This window comes from Protomyctophum parallelum (assembly GCF_964188405.1).
Source record: "Protomyctophum parallelum genome assembly, chromosome: 10".
In the NCBI taxonomy this organism is placed as follows: Eukaryota; Metazoa; Chordata; class Actinopteri; order Myctophiformes; family Myctophidae; genus Protomyctophum; species Protomyctophum parallelum.
Window position 1 is genome coordinate 46,801,504 of NC_139704.1, and position 23,200 is coordinate 46,824,703.

General features: G+C 43.0%; 1 protein-coding gene across 1 annotated transcript in view; it reads left to right on the forward strand.

Moving 5' to 3' along the window:
* The window catches only part of sorbs1 (sorbin and SH3 domain containing 1), an 86,839-nt gene that overhangs the window by 21,753 nt on the left and 41,886 nt on the right, over positions 1–23,200 (forward strand). The window contains exons 2-14 of the mRNA XM_083775366.1: positions 2,849–2,891; positions 3,729–3,818; positions 4,770–4,892; positions 7,028–7,134; positions 7,466–7,646; positions 7,996–8,028; positions 9,680–9,828; positions 10,759–10,819; positions 10,955–11,029; positions 13,625–13,660; positions 15,652–15,763; positions 19,518–19,632; positions 22,693–22,779. Coding sequence (XP_083631492.1) covers positions 3,785–3,818; positions 4,770–4,892; positions 7,028–7,134; positions 7,466–7,646; positions 7,996–8,028; positions 9,680–9,828; positions 10,759–10,819; positions 10,955–11,029; positions 13,625–13,660; positions 15,652–15,763; positions 19,518–19,632; positions 22,693–22,779 — 1,113 coding nt within the window. The 5' untranslated portion in view covers positions 2,849–2,891; positions 3,729–3,784. The remainder of the gene's footprint in view (positions 1–2,848; positions 2,892–3,728; positions 3,819–4,769; positions 4,893–7,027; positions 7,135–7,465; positions 7,647–7,995; positions 8,029–9,679; positions 9,829–10,758; positions 10,820–10,954; positions 11,030–13,624; positions 13,661–15,651; positions 15,764–19,517; positions 19,633–22,692; positions 22,780–23,200) is intronic.

The following is a 23,200-nucleotide window of genomic DNA, read 5'->3' on the forward strand; positions in this document are numbered from 1 at the left end:
TAAATAAAATAAAAAGGTTTACTTGGTTTTTTGAGGGGTGCTAGCCCCGCTTATAAACAGCTACTGTATAGTGAAGATTCTGTCTGAACACAAACATTAAATGAATGGAGAATTTTACGTCATATGTGTCTGAGCCAATCGGCTGGGTGGGAACCCTTGGCCAATTAGGGACCACCATTCTTGATGATGATGTACGATGATTAGAGCGCCCCTCACTTCACACGGGTGTGATTTTTATCCAGGATATTTGGACTTTATGCTGTGATGATATTCCATGATTTCCCAGACTGAAATATCTATAAGATACAATGTTTATAACCATTTTCTGGCGGGGGCCTAAGCACCTGATGCGTTCTGAATAGAACATTAGAACTTTGTAAACTAAAATTGCACAGAGCAGATATGGCAAGTAATTGAAATATCCTTCTATAAATGCACCGCGTGTGTGTGTACGGTTGTAATGCACGTAACTCGAGAACCGTTCGCCCCACCGACTTCAAATTCGACACACGCGTTCCTCACCCCCACAGGGAGTGCAGTGCCCGGTATTGAGTCGGTCGGACCCACGGTTCTCCAGAATCTCTGGAGGCTCTGGTCACGCTCTGCCAGTGGGCCTAATCAGCCTAAATCCCCTCACCTGTGACCTGTGCAATTTCAGGCAGACAGACAGATACAGAGATCTCCATGTGGGACACAGGCAGGCAGACAGACAGATACAGAGATCTCCATGTGGGACACAGACAGGCAGGCAGACAGATACAGAGATCTCCATGTGGGACACAGACATACAGATACAGAGATCTCCATGTGGGACACAGACAGACAGACAGACAGATACAGAGATCTCCATGTGGGACACAGACAGGCAGACAGACAGATACAGAGATCTCCATGTGGGACACAGACAGACAGACAGACAGATACAGAGATCTCCATGTGGGACACAGACAGGCAGGCAGACAGATACAGAGATTTCCATGTGGGACACAGACAGGCAGGCAGATACAGAGATCTCCATGTGGGACACAGGCAGACAGATACAGAGATCTCCATGTGGGACACAGACAGACAGACAGATACAGAGATCTCCATGTGGGACACAGACAGGCAGACAGACAGACAGATACAGAGATCTCCATGTGGGACACAGACAGGCAGACAGACAGATACAGAGATCTCCATGTGGGACACAGGCAGACAGATACAGAGATCTCCATGTGGGACACAGACAGACAGACAGATACAGAGATCTCCATGTGGGACACAGACAGACAGATAGTTAAAACGGGTGCTATGACAAGTTGACAGCTCAAGTAGGCCGGTGGCCGACGGGCACATACAGGTCTAGTACACAGAAATGACAATGACCATGACCAGTACCTATAATGAAAATAAATGAAATAAACACAGAAATGACCATGACCAGTAGCCATAAATAAAATAAATGAAATATACACAGAAATGACCATGACCAGTACCCATAATCAAAATAAATGAAATAAACACAGAAATGACAATGACCAGTACCCATAAATAAATGTACTATCAAACACGCCATGCATTTAATAATTGCATACTTTTAAAGATTAGCCGATCTACAAGCTCACAACACGTGGCAATACTACAATTGTAGATCAGCTAATTTTAGCTAATTTTCAACAGATTAATTAATACCTGTGACGATTGGAACGAGTATGCAATAATTAACTCAATTGCGATCATCTCAATGAATTGCGATCCTGGTGGTAATGTAATAATTGTCACAGACAGACCACCTGAAACTAGATTTGTAACTAACGATGCTAAAGTTCACGGCCTCCCTGTCTGGCTTCACCAGATCTCCTTTCATCCTGTAACACAACCATAGGTGTGCCTCTACGTTTTCATTAGCTGTAGTATACAGTGCTCCCCAGTTTGCAGCTATTTTATGCATCACTAAACAGCAGCACTAGAGTCAATGAGAGCATGCCAGAGGCTAGCATATAGCAGCCTACAGCATGCCAGAAGCTAGCATATAGCGGCCTACAGCATGCCAGAGGCAGAGACTAGCATATAGCGGCCTACAGCATGCCAGAGGCAGAGACTAGCATATAGCGGCCTACAGCATGCCAGAGGCAGAGACTAGCATATAGCGGCCTACAGAGTCAATGAGAGCATGCCAGAGGCTAGCATATAGCGGCCTACAACATGCCAGAAGCTAGCATATAGCGGCCTACAGCATGCCAGAGGCAGAGACTAGCATATAGCGGCCTACAGAGTCAATGAGAGCATGCCAGAGACTAGCATATAGCGGCCTACAGAGTCAATGAGAGCATGCCAGAGGCTAGCATATAGCGGCTTACAACATGCCAGAAGCTAGCATATAGCGGCCTACAGCATGCCAGAAGCTAGCATATGGCGGCCTACAACATGCCAGAAGCTAGCATATAGCGGCCTACAGCATGCCAGAGGCTAGCATATAGCGGCCTACAACATGCCAGAGGCTAGCATATAGCGACCTACAGCATGCCAGAGGCTAGCATATAGCGGCCTACAGCATGCCAGAGGCTAGCATATAGCGACCTACAGCATGCCAGAGGCTAGCATATAGCGACCTACAACATGCCAGAGGCTAGCATATAGCGACCTACAGCATGCCAGAGGCTAGCATATAGCGACCTAGCTCTGGTCCATAGCTCCAATATGCGTTGCATTTAGATTTAGAGCTATGTTACTCTCGACTTCCGGGGCTCGCATGAATGCAGACCAGCCTCTCGTCGGTACTTTTTGGCCAGAAAGGGATTTATTTTTATTTTTTAACATTAGAATATGAGCATTTGTTGACATTTCTTTTGTCTTGTTATAACAGGGCTCTCCAGAAGAGGGCAGTGTAAGGCCGGGTCGAGCATCAAGTAAGTAACCTCTCTGCAACTCTCTAGTCTATAGTAAATTATCTCTGAGTAATCCAAGAAATTGTCACTCTGTACAGTATAGTAATCTAGGAATGTCACACTATTGCAGTATTTAAAATACATCTATTGTTGAGGGCCCCTCCTATATAGCCTACAGCTTTTAATGTTTGTCCTGTCTAGACAAACATTACCCCCCCGTGGCCCCCCCGAACCTCAAATGACGTCAAATTGTAGGCTCTACAGTGCCGAACCGACTTTTATTCGGCTCTAAAATAGGAGTATGAATCGGCCCTAGGAGGACACAGGTGGAAAACTAGACTAATCGCAAGGTTAGACAAGGCAGGTACAGAACTACAGGGGCAGACAGGAAAAGGCACAAAACAATACTACAAAATAAAAGGTACACAAGTGTAAAGAAAAACTCTTAACTAAAAAAACAAGGAACACATGAAAAATACAACAGGAATACAGAACACGTCACAGACTGAACAGAGCACTCCATTTTATATTATCAATGGAGCAGAGTGTTAGGATTCAAAGAAGGTACCCGGAAAGAGATGTTTGTTTTAACCCGTTTAGGCCTGGATGTCGAAAAAAAAAAAAAAAAGGTCTTCTAAATCCTGAAAGTTTGCTGAAATACCTATGTTTCTGTATCAGTGATGCTCAATATTTCATGTCAAGGACCCCAAAAATGATGTGTAATTGGCCACCGACCCCCCCCCCCCCCATCTGAAAATATGTTGTTCCAAGGACCTCTCAGAAACAGAAGATTTGAGTTAAAAACGTTCGCTCTAAAAGAATATATTTTAGACAGAGTTTTTTCTTGTCCTGTCACAGTCTCGCCTGGCCCGCGCACGCTCAGCGCATCGGTCAGGATCACACCTCTGAGAACCATGAAAGGCTCCCCTGACCTGATTCCTGCTGCAGGTGAGAGCTAGACACACACACACACACACACACACACACGCACACACACACACACACGTTTGCCTCATCTATCTTTCAACACTCTACCGTGGGACACCTTATACACACTAGCCCAGGGAAGCTTAGAGGGACGCTTTAAAACCTCATTATGTTAACCTGCGACGTCACTTAAACAAGCTGTGAACCGAGAACAACAGCGCAACAAGCTATGTATAACACGACGCTACAGCTGCTTCTATTCTCTGCCTCTGATCGTGTTAATCTGCCTATTAGCGTTTAGTCGTGTCCCACAGCAGCAGCGTGGAGCAATTAACGCCACAGAGCAGCCAGAGTATCAACGTGCATGGTGCCTGGCCCGGATCTGATGTTGAACTTCTATTTTAATCATTTGGGCCACGCCGAGAGGTGTAGCAATAGCTTTGTTTATTTCCCACGAGTGCTGATGCAATGAGACTACATTATCTCCTCCGGGCTGGAAGTGGGCCTGCTGTGCCAGCCTTTCCCAACGAGGGGGGGGGGGGGTGGGGGGGGGGGGTGAGGAGATGTTCTTCTAGGTGTGTGTTTTGTCCTCCTATGTGGGGGTGTAGCGGTGGACTCCAGCAGGGTGTGTAAGGGGAAAGGTGTTCTCATGTGTGTGTTTTGGTGTAGCGGTGGACTCCAGCAGGGTGTGTAAGGGGAAAGGTGTTCTCATGTGTGTGTTTTGTCCTCCTATGTGGGGGTCTAGCGGTGGACTCCAGCAGGGTGTGTAAGGGGAAAGGTGTCTCATGTGTGTGTTTTGTCCTCCTACGTGGCGGTGTAGCGGTGGACTCCAGCAGGGTGTGTAAGGGGAAAGGTGTTCTCATGTGTGTGTTTTGTCCTCCTATGTGGGGGTCTAGCGGTGGACTCCAGCAGGGTGTGTAAGGGGAAAGGTGTCCTCATGTGTGTGTTTTGTCCTCCTATGTGGCGGTCTAGCGGTGGACTCCAGCAGGGTGTGTAAGGGGAAAGGCGTGGTGACCCTCAGAGCCACCCTGGTGCACATCGACGACGAGGACAGCGTCAGCGAAGACTCCAGCAGCGTCGCGGCAGCAGCGACAGGTACGTTGGAGAGACAGTGTTGTTTTTGGCAGCAAAGTCATAGTCTCTTGAATAGCTTCCATTTAGTCTTAGTCACATTTTATGAATGTTTTAGTGTTAGCCTAGTTTCAGTCGACTAAATATCATGACATTTTAGTAAACTAAAATATATTTTCTCGGGTCTTGATGCCGTCGTAATGACTGTTTTTACACTTGCTGAAAATAGAAGATCTACAAGATCTCAACGTGTCACACTGCGACGCGTTGTGAGCTTGTAGATCTGCTATTTTCAGCATGCAACCAAGTGTAAAATGACTTATACTGGATCTCTAGTGCACTAGTCCCTTCATAACATTTTAGTCAGACGAAAAACCAACACTGGATCCTCTCCATCCAGTGTTGTCGACTACTAACTAAGACGAAAAATGTTCGTTGACTACCTTTTTTCACTGACGAAAACTAAATGACTAAAACTATAAGACTAAATAAATCGGCAATTCTGTCAACAAATTAAAAACTAGACTAAAATGTTAGGAAGGGACTATAGTGGACAAGAGATCCAGTAGAACTAAAAGTCATTTACACTTGGTTGCACGCTGAAAATAGCAGATCTACAAGCTCTGAACTTGTATGAATGAATGAATGATTTTATTTATTTAAGTGTCATGCCACCTTGTGGCCCATCCCTCATGGGATTATATGACACCTTTTCACACGAAATACAATAAACAGTTATACATACACACACATACTGTACATGTACATCGGCTATTTCCAGCAAGTGTAAAATCAGCCATTACGACGGCATTAGTCACTTAAAATAGATTTTAAGTGACTAAATCAACTGTAGATTTAGTAGACTAAAATCTTATGATATTTAGTCGACCAAAACTATACACTGAAAACGAAAACATTCCAGGTGACTAAAATGTGACTAAAAATAAATGAAAACTATTCAGAAAGACTATGACTCAAACTAAAAATAAAAACAACAACACTGGAGAGCATGCCGTAGCACTTCAGCAATGCTGTCGTAAATCCATGTAATGCAAGAATATTTATAGACGCAATGGGATTTGCATCGCTCCGCGAAAAGGGACGAGCGGCTGTGGAATGTGAGCGGAGGACGACATAATGTCGCCGTATGTATTCCAGCGGCTGGTGTTTATGCATCAGGCCCTGCTCGTCCGACAACCTGAGATTCCACGGATTCCTTTACGAGCTCAAAGTGGAATTGGTGGCCACGGTGTGTCAGGATGTCAGGATGAGTTATGTACCCTGTCACGTTCCTTCGCCCAAGTGTTGTTTGTGTTTGGTTGCCTGGCACACCGGCGGTGATGCCGTGATTGCTCATATTTTCATGAGGATGTCAAAGGAGCCCTTTGTCCAAGGCCCATCCTACACTGGACGCTTCGGTTCTGGGTGGGAAGCCTATAGACTGTGGGCTTTGTTTGTTGCGTGGAGAGCATTGGAAATGGACTGGAGACGGGCCAGGGCTTTCGGGGGAAGACTCTTTAATTGTTGTGTAGAGCCTGAATACAGTATAACCCGTTTTGACCTGAGAACAGATTATAAAAATGTCTTCTACATCCTGACAGTTTTCTGAAAAAGTTATAGTTTCTATGTCAGTCGTTCTTCGGTTTTTCAAAAATAGCAGACCTACAAGCTCGTAGCGCGCCACTCGGTGGCGCGCTATGAGCTTGTAGATCTGCTATTTTTCAATAGCTAAAGCATAACATGATGCTAACACCAAAAGACGTTCCCGCCCAACATGGGATAAAGGCCATTGGAACAAACCAGCCTTCACAGCCCAGTGAATAGACGCCTTGTTCTAGATGGCAAAGTTCACGTATTGTTAGAGAAAACTCTCTTTTTCTTCCCCTCCCCATGGATATATCAGCATCTCTGTCGAATGAGAGCTTCACCAGGAGAAGCATTCACGCCCTGCGGGATTACAGAAGAGAGATGTATTTAATTACCTAATTAATTTGTTTCCCTTTTCTGGTTTCACGTTACGGGGGTTTCGGTGCCAAGTGAATACGTTGTGGTATCATGTTTATCATTTAGTGCCCGCTGAGGGCTAGCTGCTAAACTGAAAGAATCCTGGACGGTTTTCAGGTGGCTGGACGGGTCAGATTAATGGAGACTGTTTTCAGGTGGCTGGACGGGTCAGATTAATGGAGACAGCTCTAAAGCAGCTCTGGCCGAACGAGGCAGAAACACCACCGCTGATCTACCGACTGTAAACAACACTCGCTGCCAGGTGCGTTCACTTCCACACCAGTGGTGGGAAAAGTACTCAAATTGTCTTACTTAAGTAAAAGTACCAAAATGTACTTAAAGTACTAAAAGTAAAAGTATTCATATTGCAGAATGTCCCATTTCACAAGTTAAAAATGTGTAGAAAATCTATTGAAAATAGCCGATCTGGCTATTTTCAGTGATTAATGTATGTTTTCTAATCAGCACAGTCGCTGTCAGCAGAACAGAAACCATGAAGCCATTTAGCATTGTTTTATTTTGCAACATATGTTATTATTCAGTTATACCGCGTATATAATTTTCAGCTAAATATTGTATTTCGTCACTCTCAGGCAAACTCACCTGAGGTGCCTTCTGCCTTCACTCAGAACCACATCGCAGCGTCTCCCTACACCACGGCGTATCCCTCCACCACGGCGTATCCCTCCACCTGCACCGCATCACCCTCCAGCTCCGGGTATCCCTCCACCACCACGGTCAACCCCACCATAGTCCTGCTGCAACACAACAGAGGTAAGGGTTGACTCACATAACCTTACATACAGTAGAAGACCATTTCAGACTCCACTGTCCATATTAATTGACCTCAGTATTAATGTATCTATCAGTAACTCTTGAAGAGTATAAAAGTTGAACCAAATGGAATCTACTGTGTAGCATCGGGCATCAGCTGCAGGGCTGCATGGTCATTGATATTGTGAAATGATATACTGCGATTCATCGTGACTACACTGGGCACATCAGGCTATTTATTTTCCATATCACCAACAACCGACTCCCACTTGTGTGTCCCTCTCTGTCTCATGTCTCTGTCTCATGTCTCTGTCTCTGTCTTTGTCCTTTGTTTGTCCTTTTCTCACAGCAGAGCAACAAAAGAGTCTTTCTCATTTGGAAGGTATGCACTAATATTATATGGTGTATTCTCATTATATTTGTGTACTTGTCTTTTGATGACGCACGCGACCAACTGACGCCGTTTTCATTTCATTGTTTGTGGCAATCTTAAAACTTTCTTTCTTTCATTTTCTTCCTTTCTTTTTCCTTTTATTTTTTTTACAACAACCCCCTTAACCCTAGAACACTAAACATATTGTTTTGTTACACCATCACTAAACACGGGTATATTTTACTTTACCCAATGTAAAATATTACATAAAACATATTTCTCATCAAAATACAGTACAGCAATACATGATGGCACCTTGAGCTACTCTTCTTTAATATTTCCTCATGACTTTTCACAAAAATGAAAAGGGTCCTGCATGCCGACCAAAGCAGAGTCTAGGGGTTTGATAGCCATGGTTCACATGACGCTCGTACTTCACGAGCGTCATGGCTTAACTTCTGTCTGTTTTACGCAATCAATCGCCCACTCACCACGTGCGCCACGGGTGTGAGAAATTTGCTGGTACAGCGATTATCATTGCTTCACTCCGCGTTGTTCAATAAAAAGCATTTTTTTCCCGAGCTGTTTATTTTTGCCATTGGCTTTCAACTATACGCGCACCTATCGGCCGGGCGGAGGGTGGCACTCGGTGTGTTCGATATAGGCACGCTGACCGCCCTGCCAATACAGACTAATAGGCGAGTGCGCTCCCGGTGTGCAACTGTGAGTTTTCCGAACAAACCCCGTTTGAGAAAGGTAGCCGGGGCGCTCGGATAAAAATGCTTTATTTTTTAAACAACGCGGAATACTGCAATGCTAATCGCTGTACCAGCAAACACCTGTGGCCCACGTGGTGAGTACTTTATATTTGAAATCTGAATGTTTATGTACACGTTTGCTCTGTGAATGTAGCGATCGCGTAAAACTGGCTTCAGTTGCGTCATGACTGTCATGATAATCATGACTGTCATGATAATCATGACTGTCATGATAATCATGACTGTCATGTTTCAGGGCTAGGGCTTTCAATCTGTGATGCCTCCGGTTTGAGGTTTAACTGTCATATTACTGTGTAGGCTGTATGGAAATACTTATAGAGCATTAGTAGAGGAGGCTGAACAAACAGTCAAAAAAGGACACGCACATCTATACCTCAAAATGAAGTCATATAAGAAATGAAAAAATCGGCACACCAATTCAGGCTCCCAAGTATCTTTACTACTTTACTTACCTGAGTAAAAGTAAAGATACTTGGGAGCCTGAATTGGTGTGCCTATTTTTTCATTTCTTATAATACTAGGGCAAGTGATTTTCTTGGGTTAAAATAAGTGTTATAAATCTCTGTGATAGAACTCATTGCTATGGAGTGTATGTTCAGTAACAGGAGTCTCCACTCTCCAGGTCTTTCCAGCTTTTTTTTAAACAGAAAAGGCATTTTCAGGTCGGGATACCGATTTTATCCAATCAGGATAGAGAACTCATTCAGGATACAGATTAAACAAGTGGAATTGTATAAGTGATGACACAGAGCAATGAGCAGACACAGAGATGACACAGAGAAATGAGCAGACACAGTTGGAACTGGAGCACTATCAAACTTAAGATGATAAATGGCTATACTTTCTCCTGAAGTCTTGGGTTGGTTTGTCTTGCTTCTCAGAGCCGACCCCAGAGAGGGACAAACCCCCAGAAGCAGAACCAGACAGAGGGTCCCCTGCTGCTCTCAGCCCCGTCCCAGACATGGATGGAAAGAGGATGCGTCTCTCCTTCCAGCAGGCTCCTCACAACCAACCCAATGTGCCTGTGCGGGTGAGAACTATTGGCATAAAGTATGACCAAATTTGACTGAGGGACTGCCATTGGATTTCTTTTAATTTCGTTTTTTTTTCCTCCATGTCATGTGCAAAGCAGGGAATCATAGCTTCAAATTGACATATTGGTTGTTCAGTTTGACCCACTAGTTTTGGAGATATGGCTTATTGAGTAATGTCTTGCAGAAAACGGGTTGAGAAAACAGGCTTGAAAGGTGTCAGGCTCTCAGTCAAATTGGTCACATGTGTCACTGACTGTACATTTGCGCAAACATCAACTTTGTCCTCTTGCATATTACCCATCCTATAACTATTTGGATCATCGGGCGCCATGAATGAATACAGTTCCCCGGGGAGCAGTTAGGGGTTAAGTGTCTGGTTCAAAGGTCACAGTCAAGTTCAAGATTCAGAATGGGTGTGTGTGGAGATTCATGAAAGATCAGTAGACTCACTGCTTCAAAGACATGCTTTGAAAAGGTCAAATGTGTTACATTCATTACAGTTGTCTTATGATTCTTTGACCTCAGAGGAGTTGATGTCTCAAATGTGGTAGAAGACACATAGCTTGGTTCTTTGTAAATTACTGATCATATTATAAAGCTTCATATATGGAGCCAGCCGAGTCAACACTAATGCTAAATGTATCATAGTTAGAGATAGCGAGGTTGTCTTTTTTGGTGTGTGCGTGGTTCATTGACTTACTTGATTTGAGGATTAATTTGGACAAACATCTCAGATTTGACCATGTCACTCTTACATTAGTGCTGGTTAAAACATTATAATACTAAAATTATAATTACGAGAGTCAAACTTTACTCAGATTAAAGGGCTGTCTAAAAATCACATGGAAAATACTTCCCATAAATACTTGCTATGCCCCTATGAGTGTCACACGATTACTTACAGTACTTGCATATCTCTCTTGCAGAACACGGAGAAGTCCAAAGACTGGTATAAGAATATGTTCAAACAGATACACAGAATACCCGGTAAGGAACAGCTTGTCCTCTTCCTGTAGTCTCTGTGTGTTATATCTCTGTATCGCTGTAAGATCACCCTCCCAGTGAGTGTTTGTTTCATTTTCCTCCCCCACTATGTTCTGTCTCTCCATCGACCATGTTCAGAACCTATTGAGGAAAACCCATACCGTCCCACCTACATTTTCCCAGAGAACTATGACTCTATGATGAAGTCAAAAGGTACCCAATGGCAGTAAGCGTCCCGCTCCATTGGCTTTACTAATCTCCTCTAGTGTCATCCCATGGGCTCTTTCAAATACTTCAGCGGTCCTCTTGAATCTTTGTCTCGCCTCCTGGTCAACAGGCAAGAACAAAACTAGCTCTGGTCCATAGCTCTAATGCGTTTCATTTAGAGCTATGTTACTCTCAACTTCCGCCACTCGCATGAATGCAGACTCTTTAGCGTAATTAAAATGAACGTTTTTGCTACGGGTTGTGTCATTAGAAAGCCTACTTTCCTTAGTGGACGCACTCTGAGCCCCCCACCACACGTATAAACTGTACTTTTTGGGCAAAAGGGGATTTTGTTTCCACCGCCTTCTACCGATATTGCCCAGAGAATTGCCCCATAGAGAATATTTTTCCTCTGGTGAAAAGAAATCCCTTTCTGGCCAAAAAGTACAGTTTATACGTGTGATGGGGGCTTTCTAATGACACAACCCGCCTTTGTTTTGGTGAGTAGCAAAAACGTTATTTTTATTTACGCTAAAGAGGAGAGGCTGGTCTGCATTCATGCGAGCGGCGGATGTTGAGAGTAACATAGCTCTAAATGAAAAGCATTAGAGCTATGGACCAGAGCTAGATCAAAACCTACAGCAATATATCCCAATCTGGCACCAAATGGAAATAGTCAGAACAGAAATATTTCATAAGTATTTGAAAGTATTTCAAATGCTTTAAATACCCAGGTCCAATTCCATCCAAAAGCTCAGAATTTCCCATGTAGCTGACATTTATTTACTACAAGCGTCATGAAGATTTCTTGAAATAATTCAAATGCAAATTAAGACACTGAGAGAAACACTGAGTCTGATTTAAAACTACAATCCAGGAGTTCATTCAACAGAAGCATTCAGACATAAATAACCATGTCTGCAGTGGTTGGAGAGGTTGTCAATAAAGTTACCTGAAGCAAACCGCATTTGACACCACATGTGCCACCGTCATTTCTGTAATTTGGGCATCGTAGCATAAGCATTTTCCTCTCTCCATCGGGAGAGTTACACAGCAGACATAGGATTCACGGATTGTAGCTTCACAATATATATATATATATATATATATATATATATATATATATATATATATATGGCATAATTGGCAGTAATTAGGTCACCATCTTGATTTAACCATAGTGAAAGTACCGGTACTATAAGGACAGATAAAGAATCCCCATGTATTGTCAGAGTTGCCTTCATATTCTTCTGAAAGCATGCTGATCTTCAGAATAATGACAACTTTGGTTCTTAACCCGTTCAAGAAATCTCTATGAAAACTCTTGTCTCTTCATTTTCATTTACTAAAAAAAACATAACATTTTGTTCATTGACTTTTCCTTTTGTTGCTCATCATTCAGACCCTGTAGAGCTGAGCTGATCTCGTAGTTTAGATAGATACTTAGTGACTTATAGTGGAGTATTAATTAATGTAAACAGCATAACCATCAGAGCATGACTATACTCGTCAACTCATTCGCCTTGTACTCAACTTGCTTGCAGTGTGGCATTTCAGTCACTAGGTGGTGCTGGAGTCCTATTGACTACAGACTGACAAAGAGGAGGTTATTTATTTGTACCAAAGCACATGGCGCACATGTTTCCCTGTGTGTTCAATCATGTTATGTTGTGTAGGCCTATACGCTACTCATCCTCCTCCACAGCTGACAACTGACTCATTGTGCCGTTCTGAACGCTATATCCCTTTGATTTATTCTGTTTGTTTCCAGAAAAGACCTATTGACTACAGACTGACAAAGAGGACTTCATTTATTTGTATACCAAAGCACATGGCGCATATGCTTCCTTGTGTGTTCATGTTATGTTATGTAGGCTATCATCCTCATCCACAGCTGAGTTGAACGCTGTATCCCTTTGATTCTATTCTGTTTGTTTCCAGAAAAGACGTTGTGTTTTCATTCTAAATGTGGAGACGTTGTTTTCCCCCTTTATTGACCATTATTTATTCATAACATGGATGCAAATCGATGTCAGTGGATCTGTTTTTAGCTCAGTAATGCATCCTCTGAACTCCGAAGTACGTCGACCTGACACTGTCTCAGACATACGCTTTGATTACTGTAGGTGAAAGTGTAATGATTAGACTAATGGAAGGTCTGAAACAGCACTGAAAAACGCTTTTTTTGTTTGTTTGTTTTTTCCTAAATGCTTCTAAAAAATAATCTTTGATACAATATTGTATTATTTTGACACACTATGAGTAATTTGACACGCTGTGGGCTCCATCTTGCGCCACCCCTTATCCCTTATCCCTAAACTTAGTTTTGCCATTTTTTACTATTTTGAAAATCATTTTAAAATAGTTCAACTAGCCGATCTACTGTACATCTACACGTTGTGAGCTTGTAGATCGGCTATTTGAACTATTTTAAAACGTTTTTTTTAAATAGTAAAAAATGGCAAATAAGTTTAGGGATAAGAGTTAAGGATAAGCTCCAAGTTACGGTGTTGTGCATCAAGGCTTAAAATGTTCAGTAATTAACATAAATTAGAGGATCGATATTGAATGGATTTAGATTCTCTTGTGTTCCTCTTTCAGACGATGGCCCCACACCCTTCGGGTACTTGGAAGACGGTAAGATACAGTTCAAGGTTCGAGTTTTATTGTCAAAAATGTGCACAAAAATAGGTACAAAATGTGTTACCCTGCAGGTCCTGACCTGGCAGAATAAATTACACTGAAACACTGCAAACTTCTAGTCATTCTGGCAGCTAATAGTTGGCATCCCTGGGTTCAAACTTCATGTTGAACCCAATTTCAAGAACTGTATATTTCCTGAATATATTGTACAATTCCCAGCGGCCCGCTTCACAGTGGAATTTCCTTTACAGCACTTACACTAAGTGCTACAGTAGCTGAGCTGAGTTGACACAAAGTATATGAGGCTACAGTGCAAGGGTTTTCTCAACTCTTTTTTTAGTCATTGGTCTCAATTGGGGGTTATAGTGAATGTTATTTTATTCTGTAAAAACACAAAATATAGGTTAGAAATGTCAGATCTTCATAAACATTGATACACTACACACAGAGTAGTCTGTATACTTACAATCATAGATTCAAAAAGGGTTCATTTAATAGGTTGCTTTTTCTTGGGCCAGTATTGATATTGTTCTGAATGTTGAGACATTCAATATATTATATATATTATATTTCTCCCTCTCTCTCTCTCTCTCTCTCTCTCTCTCACACATGCACGCACTCATGCTTATGGAGAGGTTAACACCCAACGCCAGCTGCTTGTTTACAAACATCTTTGGTCTTAAGTGTTTGACATGTAGGTGCAGGTGTATTTTTATTCACATAGAGTACAGTATCTGGTGTGTTGCAGTTGGCCACTGTCAGTCAGGCCTGCAGGCACAGGGCTGTAGGTGCTGTGAATGAGATATGGCTCCTTCTAGAAGAGGCCTCAGTGCTCAGGGAGGTGATTGAACTGGTAACATCAGTTGACACCGAGAGGGGGCAAAGACATTTTTATTGAGCCTCGAGGGGTCCAAGTGGTGAGAGTGGCGACAGTAGAGATGTGGAGATATGGGTCGTCGTCTGGACAACTTGTCACTTCACTGCTCTCGGCTCTCTGGGCGTGTTAATAACACATGAACCCTATAGCTTCCCTGTTCTGGGGGGGAGGTAACATTCTGCAAGAGATAACAGATCTACAAACTCACAATGCGTCACGTTTTAACACATGAACCCTATAGCTTCCCTGTTCTGGGGGGGGTAACATTCTGCAAGAGATGATAACAGATCTACAAACTCACAATGCGTCACGGTTTACCAAGCATATAGGGTTTAATTTAGCCTCATTTTCCAAAAATAGCTCATTAACAATTAAGCTCGCAAAATGGCCCGATTGCAACACATTATGAACTTGCAGTTCTGCCATTTCCGGTGCATGATTCTGTTGTATGATGCTGTATATATTAAGCTTCAGTGGATGAGACATATCTAAAACGTCTATGGTTTTCTCTGAATGCATCCATATAGTCACCCATAAACCTCTTAGAAATACAGTATATGTGGAAGGTCACATTTATGGAGCTACATTTCTCATAATTTCTCCCTAAACTTCTCTGTATTTGGTCAATAAATGCATACTTATCATAAGAACCTGTATTTCCACTATTGTTTTAGTTAGAAGTGATAAAACGAGTAACCCCTTGAGACTAACTTTTATTAATATCAAATGCTTGATACCACTGCTTACCAAAAGTTTAATTCAATCATATGTGCTTTTATCTAGTGTAAATGTAAATGCCACTTCAATGCTAATCTTATTTTTTATATAGTTGTTAATCTACCAATTAAAGCATGATAAATAATGTTAAATCAGGAATGTGTGTTTTGTCACGTGTCGTGTAGCCACATCTTGACAGTTTGTGGGGATTTCTCTTAACGTACTAAACGTATAGTCATAACTCATTATTAAACATTAACCGCTAAACCTCCTTATCCTTTCTTTGTCCTGTGAAAGCCTTAATTCTCCTGCACAATAACAGAAAACAGAAAATGAGGACATTTCAGGTGATCCATTTCTTACAGCGGAGCGTGGTTCTGTTCTGTTTCAGTGAACGGGGTCCCACGTAATCAGATGGCTCCAGAGGTGGCGGCTCCCAGAGCCGGGCCGCTGCCCGGGTCGCTGCCCGTGCCAACGCGGACCTCCTCCCTCAAACCCAACAGGTGGGTCTCCCTCTCCCTCAAACCCAACAGGTGGGTCTCCCTCCTCCCTCAAACCCAACAGGTGGGTCTCCCTCCTCCCTCAAACCCAACAGGTGGGTCTCCCTCTCCCTCTCCGTCTCCCCTTCATCTGCCGCGAACAGCGAACGCTTTATGGCAGTGGTTTGATACCATTTTAAAGGTATATTCAGTGATTTCACTTAATTCAAATATCACTTAAACCTAAGGTTTTTTGAGTGAAATCACTGAATATACCTTTAATACCAGGGCCCGCTATTTATTCTGCATTTTAGCCACAGACCATTTGATGAGGTTTAGTCTCTCAGACCCAAAACTAAAGTTTTTTTATTATTATCTTTCCACAATTGACCTATAGAGGGTATGCGCGTGACATCATCATCAAACCAGGAAGTTATGCAGGAACGCCTACTGAGTGGCAAAAAACTACTGTCTGGCCTTGACAGCCCATACATCCAAACAGAGTCCTATCTAATTGCATTAAACGACGTTAAACAATGTTAAACTCACTTTGCATGTTGCTTTGCCACTCGATTTGCCACTCGATGTGGCATTCACTTTAAGCATGCGCATACCCTCTATAGCTAAGCCCCTCCCCAAACTGCTATGGTCCAATCACAGCTAAGCATAACATGGGTTAGACAAACTTCTCCAGCAATAGTTTTCCTATCTTAAAAAAGAGATGCCACACACAGATTTGTACAGTGCATATGGCAGGCCTTGTTGACGTGTGGGAGTGGGAGAGGCCGGGTGTTAGCTATAGGTGAATTCCATGCTGTATTTAGGAGAGATAAACAGGCAAAGGTTGATCAAAATAACAATTATTCTACATTTTCTAATTGTGTAGATTCTTGAAAATTAAAAAGTAAAAAGTAATTCAGATGTTTACAATAATTACAATAATAATGTAACTCTTGCGAGCTCTCAAGAGTTAAACATCTATATAAGGAATAAGGGTCCATTTGGTTACCAACTTAATTTAGCTGCATGGGGACCACCTGGAACCCTCTCAAGGACCACTGGTGGTCCCCGGACCACCGGTTGAAAACCTCGGCTTTATGGGATGAGCAGAAATTTCCACAAGGCAATAATTTACCCATGCGGCTGCTGCACTAAACAGAATTGATTCTCTTTTTCTTCTTTTAAAGATATTTTTGGGGGCTTTTTCTGCTTTTATTGATAGGATGAAAGTAGTCTGACAGGAAATGGGGAGAGAGATGGGAGGGAAGACACACAGCAAAGGCCGTCGGGATCGGGAGTCGAACCCGCGGCACGCCGTCAGCCTGGCTCAGAGGCCTCTAGAGGCCCAGACGGTTGAGCTAACCGTCAGCCTGGCTCAGCAGCCTCTAGGTGCCCAGACGGTTGAGCTAACCGTCAGCCTGGCTCAGCAGCCTCTAGAGGCCCAGACGGTTGAGCTAACCGTCAGCCTGGCTCAGAGGCCTCTAGAGGCCCAGACTGTTGAGCTAACCGTCAGCCTGGCTCAGCAGCCTCTAGAGGCCCAGACGGTTGAGCTAACCGTCAGCCTGGCTCAGCAGCCTCTAGAGGCCCAGACGGTTGAGCTAACCGTCAGCCTGGCTCAACAGCCTCTAGAGGCCCAGACGGTTGAGCTAACCGTCAGCCTGGCTCAGCAGCCTCTAGCTGCACAGACGGTTGAGCTAACCATCAGCCTGGCTCAGCAGCCTCTAGAGGCCCAGACGGTTGAGCTAACCATCAGGCTGGCTCAGCAGCCTCTAGAGGCCCAGATGGTTGAGCTAACCATCAGGCTGGCTCAGCAGCCTCTAGAGGCCCAGACGGTTGAGCTAACCATCAGGCTGGCTCAGCAGCCTAGCTGCACAGACTGTTGAGCTAACCGTCAGCCTGACTCAGCAGCCTAGCTGCACAGACGGTTGAGCTAACCGTCCGGGCCAACAGGACTGATTCTTGTATCATACACAGGGTGTGTCATGTCTCATGTGGTAGCATCCTAGCTCGCATGCTAGCTGTCGACCTACAGCATAGGGCTGGGGAACGAGTGAAAATGGCACATCTACAAGCTCGATTGCAACAGGTTTGTGAGCTTATGTTGATTTGCTATTTTAACTATTTTTGTATACGCTACAACAAAGTGGGGTCACAGTCCTGCTGTGAGCCCGTGACCCCCACCCAGGTCACCCCACACACACACACACACACACACACACACACACACACACACACACACATCACACACACACAGAGAGACAGAGACACACACACACGCCGCGCGCATAGAAAGTCAGTGTTGACAAAGAAAATCCACCCTTTGAAGCATGCTTCTAAGAATGAATGATGGAGTGACGAAGGGAGGACAGGTGACGGGGGATGAACTGCTGTTCAGTGGAGCTCTAGAGATGACATGACTCAGAGACTGTCCTCTGAACGAACCGAACGGGCTTTCTTTGTCCATTCTGGAGAAAAACGTTACGTAATGTATACGCTGTTTGAGGTTAAAAATTAAACAGCAATGGTTAGTACTGTTTGTTTAAGATGTGTAAACCTTTAGGTGTAAAAGAGCTGCAAGAAACAACATGGTTTAGTAATATTTAGCTGGAATTTGCAGTTTGTCAATTCTAGTAATCTCTAGTTTGTAGAAGGAAACGTGATATTCCTTCTTGTTCTCTCATTCTGGACCAAATGGACCCTTATGGGTCCATTTGGTTCCATTTGTACACTCTCAGTCAGAGTTAAATTAACTTAGATTGTTCCATTATAAATTGGGGGTCTCAGAGATATAAATGCCTTTAAATGGGGGTCCGTAGCCTAATGCAAGTCAAACTGGGGGTCCTTGAAATTAAACGGTTTGAGAATCACTGCTAGAGCCGTAAAACTCTTCTCTTATGGGGGTCCCTGGCATATCTTTTTCAAATGGGGGTCCGTGGGCTCATTAGTGTCAATTTGGGGGTCCTTGACATTAAAAAGTTTGGGAACCACTGCTCTAGTCAAACCCTCCCATGCCAAGGACCCCTAATAGTTATAGCCTCAGGCCACTGCCCCCATGTTGCAAAATTGCTTAACCCATTTAGGCCTGACGTCGAAATGAATAAAAAGTCTTCTTGAAAGAATATATATTCAAAGATTCTCTCACCTGACACCTGGCATATGTCGACCCCGCCCGCTCACCTCCGCCCTGGTGCTGCGGCCATCTTGGAAACTAAACACAATATAAACAGTGGGAGAGGGGTGGGGCCAAGAAAGGCCCTTATTAATTTACTTTCCAATTTTGGAGGTCTGGCTCATGGACAAAAACAATTGTTCTGAACTGAACCAGTTTTCCCAGCCGGTGGAAAAGAGGCCTGAGGTTGTCACCAGGCTTTTCTCTTTGCAGATGAGTAAGGCTGGGAACGAGGCTATATCAATACTACTGTAAATTGTACAAATAAATGTATTCATTTATGTATTTTTTTTTATAGAAACACATTTTTGGTCTAGCCTATATATTATATTATATTTTAAATACATTTAGTTTTCTCTCGTTTCGGTCACAGCGAACAATGTTGTTGATCTGATTCAATTAGTACTTTGACAGGCCTGGGAAATGGATTTGGTGTTCCGTCATCATGAGTGAAGACAACGCGTGGTGGGGGGGGTGGGGGAGATCGAAGATCCAAATGGACGAGCTCTCATCACGACTAGGACGTCATCTTTATAGAATGGTTGCCATGGAGATAGGCTCTCCTCCATCTCAACCCCCCCTCTCCCTCTCCTCTCTCCCTCTTCACAGGAACGAGTGGGAGCCCCCAGATAAAAAGGTGGACACCAGGAAGTATCGCGCCGAACCCAAGAGCATCTTTGAATACGAGCCAGGGAAATCATCAGTGCTTAAGCTGGAGAGAACGGTACGCTCGTATAGCCCAAGCCCAAGTCTTGCATTGCCTCATGATGTGTTCTCTGACTGACTGACTGTGCATGTTGTGTAACCGCTCTCTCTCTCTCTCTCTCTCCCCTACGTTTAGTAAAGCTGGCGGGGCGCGTGCAGGCTGGCTTCACTAACAGGGCGCTAAAGGGGGGGTGGAGGTAGTCGTAGTAGTATATTAACTGCAGGCTGAGTTGCCATGTGTGCGACATTCCTAAAGGGTGTCGCGTTGCGGCGACAGATGATCCTTTCTGCCAGTGTGGGAGTATCACTTACAAGGATAGGCATTGTTCTGCCCGTGTTCAACTTAAGGTTATTGGGCTGAATCGGCTTGGTGTGAGTGTGTGTGGGGGGGGGGGATCAGTGTACAGACACACACTCACTCACACACACACGCGCGCACACACACGCACACACAAGATGGATACTGTGTTTTCTTGAGAGGAAGTGCAATCGTGTGTTGTGCCGTCATCCTGTGTCCTTGAGGGCTGTCTTGTGACGATGAGCTTCGTCACCAGGTCATAATTGGCCTTTCCTTAAGACACACCTTCTTGTCTGAATGTGTAGCACAGCCCCTGAATCTGTTCCCCAAAGGGGACAACATACCGGAAAATGTTATCCTTCTCTTCTCTTCTCTTCTCTTCTCTTCTCTTCTCTTCTCTTCTCTTCTCTTCTCTTCTCTTCTCTTCTCTTCTCTCTCTTTTCACTATTCTCTTTTTTAAGAATCATTCATCATTAATCGTAGTCGAAGCAAAAGATCTCCAGTCACCAGTGAAAAGTGTGATAAAGATGTGGCATACGGCACAATTGATTTGACATATTGATAATGAAGTCATATCGTCCAGCCCTACTGTTAGAGTGATTTGACATATTGATAATTAAGTCATATCGCCCAGCCCTACTGTTAGAGTGATTTGACATATTGATAATTAAGTCATATGGTCCAGCCCTACTGTTAGAGTGATTTGACATATTGATAATTAAGTCATATGGTCCAGCCCTACTGTTAGAGTGATTTGACATATTGATAATTAAGTCATATGGTCCAGCCCTACTGTTAGAGTGACATATTGATAATGAAGTCATATGGTCCAGCCCTACTGTTAGAGTGACATATTGATAATGAAGTCATATGGTCCAGCCCTACTGTTAGAGTGACATATTGATAATGAAGTCATATGGTCCAGCCCTACTCTTAGAGTGACATATTGATAATTAAGTCATATGGTCCAGCCCTACTGTTAGAGTGACATATTGATAATGAAGTCATATGGTCCAGCCCTACTGTTAGAGTGACATATTGATAATGAAGTCATATCGTCCAGCCCTACTGTTAGAGTGACATATTGATAATTAAGTCATATGGTCCAGCCCTACTGTTAAAGTGACATATTGATAATGAAGTCATATGGTCCAGCCCTACTGTTAGAGTGACATATTGATAATGAAGTCATATGGTCCAGCCCTACTGTTAGAGTGACATATTGATAATGAAGTCATATCGCCCAGCCCTACTGTTAGAGTGACATATTGATAATGAAGTCATATGGTCCAGCCCTACTCTTAGAGTGACATATTGATAATGAAGTCATATGGTCCAGCCCTACTGTTAGAGTGACATATTGATAATGAAGTCATATCGCCCAGCCCTACTGTTAGAGTGGCATATTGATAATTAAGTCATATGGTCCAGCCCTACTCTTAGAGTGACATATTGATAATGAAGTCATATGGTCCAGCCCTACTGTTAGAGTGACATATTGATAATTAAGTCATATCGCCCAGCCCTACTGTTAGAGTGACATATTGATAATGAAGTCATATCGTCCAGCCCTACTCTTAGAGTGACATATTGATAATTAAGTCATATGGTCCAGCCCTACTCTTAGAGTGACATATTGATAATTAAGTCATATGGTCCAGCCCTACTCTTAGAGTGACATATTGATAATTAAGTCATATCGTCCAGCCCTACTGTTAGAGTGCAGCTGATAGCTGATAGAATTCAGCACTCATTCACGCTGAGAAGCCTTCTCAAATGCAGGACACCATTTGTTGTGTAATTGCAGCCCAGACAGTTATTTACGTGTCTGTCAATACATTTGTTGCTGTAGCTGGCTGCGTTCTCTCTTGCTTCCATCCAGTACTCTCCACTGTGGTGCCAAACATTAGATTACATTTTATATTGATACCTTCCAAACAATATCTCACAAATTCATTGCATTGAATCACTTATCAAATATCTGTCCCTGCATACTGGCTTTATGCATACTGGTTTAATGGCCAACAGTATGTCAGTACTGAGTGCAATAGAATACATTTCCAAATAAATGTTGAAGGATGCACCATATTCCGGGATGTTTATTTATTTTTACCTACTTTATTTAGATATATATATATATATATATATTTTTTTTTTTATATATTTCTTTTTGCAGGACACAAAATGACAGGAAAATAAGATTAACACTACATACAGAAACAAAAATCAACTAGACAAAAGACACAAAAGGACACATGGGTGGGATGGATGACTATCAGAAAGCAGGGATAGTTAAGAGTCCATGAGTGAAGGAACCACCATAGCAGCCATATATATATATATATATATATATATATATATATATATATATATCCTATATATATCCTGATCACAGACACTCAACTATTGTCAAGCAATGCCAGGAATGGCATCCACATTTCTTTTGAACTTAGTCTTCTGGACATTTAAGATTTCAACCTTTTGATTTCCAAGGACCAGTTTGATATGCATTATGCCGAGGGACTCCCAGTCTATACTGTAAAATCATCATGTCCGAAAAGGGTCCATTTGGATCCAAACTGTAAATAATTTAGCTGTGCACCGCTCTCTCTCTCTCTCTCTCTCAAAGCCCCCTGTGGGGTTCCCCGGAGCAGGAGAGAAGCAGTGTTTTATGAATCATTGTGTTTCATGCAGCCTCATCATGTGTATATTCTGTGCTGTCCTAAATGTCTTCTCTCTCTTGTCTTCCTCCTCTTCTCCCTGTCGCCACGCCCCCCGTAGACTCAGGATGTAAGCCCAGGAGATGTAGACTTAGAGAATGAGCCTTGGTATAGATTCTTTTCTGAGATGGAGTTTGAAGGACACGCGGTAAGTGGTCAACGCTGTCTTTTTAAAAGGCCAGTGTTATTATTCTTATTATGAAATATAATGCATGTGATAACAACATCCATGTTTTAAAACAATGCCTAAAACAAACCGTGTCTTGTCTGTAAAAGACTACTTCCAGATTATTCCCCGAACCCGGCACTTTTACACTTTACACGTTCCTTTTGTCAGGAATAATGTTTTGTAATGCTTTACCCTTAACATTAAACAAGGCTTACATGAGGGCATGTAAGGATGGGCACCGTTCCTATCGTCCGCAGCACTGCGTTTACTTTGACCTGTTGAGGGTTAGAGTCAACCAGACAAAATGAGACACATTGATCAAAGTCAATAAACATCTCATTTATTTCTTCATGTTTTTTTCTTGTTTCCATTTCCATGCTTTATACTAAAGCAGTCTTTT